Raw genomic sequence first — 2,215 nt, forward strand, 5'->3', positions numbered from 1 at the left:
AGTGTGCATAGTAGAATGGCCCTTGGGCTATTCTTGCAAGCACAATGTACTTTAGAATGGCCCTAGGGTGATTCTATCTACACAATGTGCTTGAGAATGGCCCCAGGTCCATTCTCTGTGCTAGGGCCATTCTCCTTTCCCTTGTATCAATTGTTGGTAAATTTTAGAATGGTGCTTGGGCCAATATTCCAATGTTTTTTCGTCACCAAGATTATCTAGAAGAGAAGGAAGAAATGGGTTGACTGCCACTCCAAGTTCTGGATATTCAAAGAAGAAGATCCAGTTCTCTTATTCCAGTATAGAATGGGTCCCCATCCCAAAAAATTAAAGCTCCGATGGACATGACCATTCTAGATTATCGAAAAATTATATGATGGCACTTTCCTTCTCGGCACACTCAACGGTACATACACCATTGATCAATGAAAGGTGGTACAATTGATGGCTAAAGAGTAAAGGAAGATGGCCAATCCACAGTATCATAATTTGAAAGAACGGATAGGGAATCTCACTCAGTCTAATAGAAAAAAGAAGATTGGACCATATTTGATGGCTTTGTTTAATGAGAAGGCACAAGAAGGAGAAAAAAAAGATAAGGGGGAAGGTCATAAACTAGGAAAGCCTCAGGGCAAAGAAACTTCAAGAAAGAGTAAAAAGCCTCAAGACAAGGCATCTTCGGGAGTGGGGAAGAAGAGAACATTTGAATTTGGAGAGAAAAATTCTAGCAGGTAGAAAAAAGGGGAAGACTGCCCAGGAGGGGGCAGTGGGGCAATAGAAGTGGCAAGCAACCAGCTACAGTACAACTGAAGAAGGACTTAGACAATATAGGCAAGTCAGTATTATCCCAAAGGCTAGAATAACAATAGTAGGAGGCTACCTCCACCGCTAGCTTGTAGCAGTTGAATACGCATCCACCATCACAACCAAGTCTCTCTGCACCCATGTCTGCCCAACATATACTTTGGAAAGGATAAGTTAGAGAGGAATTACAGGAAAGGCACACTTGGCTAGATTGAGGCCCAATCTAGATTCTTCTTTCTTTCCAAACACACTGAAATCATCCACAAAGACCCTTATGAAGCTAGTTAAATATTTGTATAATATTTCTTAAACCATCCTCTTGAATATGGATGGAGCATTCTTCACCCCAAAAGTCATAACATTGGATGAAAAATCCCCCCATTCTATCACAAAGGTTGTTTTATCCTTGTTCTCCGGAGCCATCCACACTTGGTTTTACCCACTGAACCCATCTAGAAAGGAGTATGTCTCATGTCCGGCTACTGCATCCAGTACAGAATCTACAAATGGTAGCAGGAATGGATCTGATATGGTGGAGGCGTTCAATTTATAGTAGTAGTCTATATAGGCTCTGAGCTTCTCATTATTTTTCGGGACAATAACTATGGGAGATAGCCATTCTCTAAACCCACTCAGTTTATCAATCTCCTCTTTGGCCTCTTTGGCGTAGTTAGGGTTCATTCTATACCTACTTTTCCAGATAGGAATTGCATCCTCCTTTAGGTTGATTTTGTGCTGGTAAAAGCTAGGATCAATCCCTTTCATGTCCGAGTAGTTCCATGTGAACACATCCTTGTAGGATCTCAACAGCTCTAGGAGTCTTCCTTTGAATTCCTGATCCAGTTTTGTGTAGAGTTTGACTATTCTAGGCTCTTGTTCATCTCCCAGGTTTACTTCCTCAAGCTCATCATCCTGAACTCTGATGTTCCACCTCCTCAGTTGGTCTTCCTCTTGCTTGAGAGAAACCATGGTCTTCTCCTGCTCAGCTTGTATTTATGCTATACTATCGTGAGTGGCCTCCTCATCTTCCTTTGTGCTTTCTTCATTCATTGAGAACCTTAGGGTGAGCAATGCTTCTTGATCATATCTCTATATAACCCGCTCAATTTTCACCTCAAAGACTCAGGGGATTCACCTCTAAGAAATTTTATGTATCATGTGTGTTCAAGGGTTATTTAAAAAACCTCTTACACTTACATACTTTTATGAATAAAATGACCCCTTTTTCTTCATAAACTTAATGTGTTTTTTTCAAAATTGGTTTAAAACCCCTTATAAATGTAACTCTATAACTTTTTTGAATTAATATACCCCTCCTGATGATGAACTCAAGTGCTAGACTTACATATTTTTAGGTGAACCTCTCGAGGGCAAAGAGTGACAACAGATTTGGATTTTCTTTCAAGATGTGGTC

General features: G+C 40.4%; 1 protein-coding gene across 1 annotated transcript; it reads right to left on the bottom strand.

The window, feature by feature from the left end:
• Nucleotides 1-1,236: 1,236 nt before the first annotated feature.
• On the bottom strand, nt 1,237-1,770 carry LOC147621261 (uncharacterized). The gene has a single exon (XM_086824433.1). The coding sequence runs from the start codon at nt 1,768-1,770 to the stop codon at nt 1,237-1,239; it is 534 nt and encodes a 177-aa protein (XP_086680559.1).
• Between the last annotated feature and the right edge of the window lie 445 nt (nt 1,771-2,215).

The sequence above is a fragment of the Cibotium barometz genome, chromosome 30 (genome assembly GCF_041138505.1).
Source record: "Cibotium barometz isolate CiBa-2024 chromosome 30, ASM4113850v1, whole genome shotgun sequence".
In the NCBI taxonomy this organism is placed as follows: Eukaryota; Viridiplantae; Streptophyta; class Polypodiopsida; order Cyatheales; family Cibotiaceae; genus Cibotium; species Cibotium barometz.

Coding starts and splice junctions, on each gene's coding strand:
- LOC147621261 (XM_086824433.1), bottom strand. CDS start 1,770: ATGGTTTCTCTCAAGCAAGAGGAAGACCAACTGAGGAGGTGGAACATC.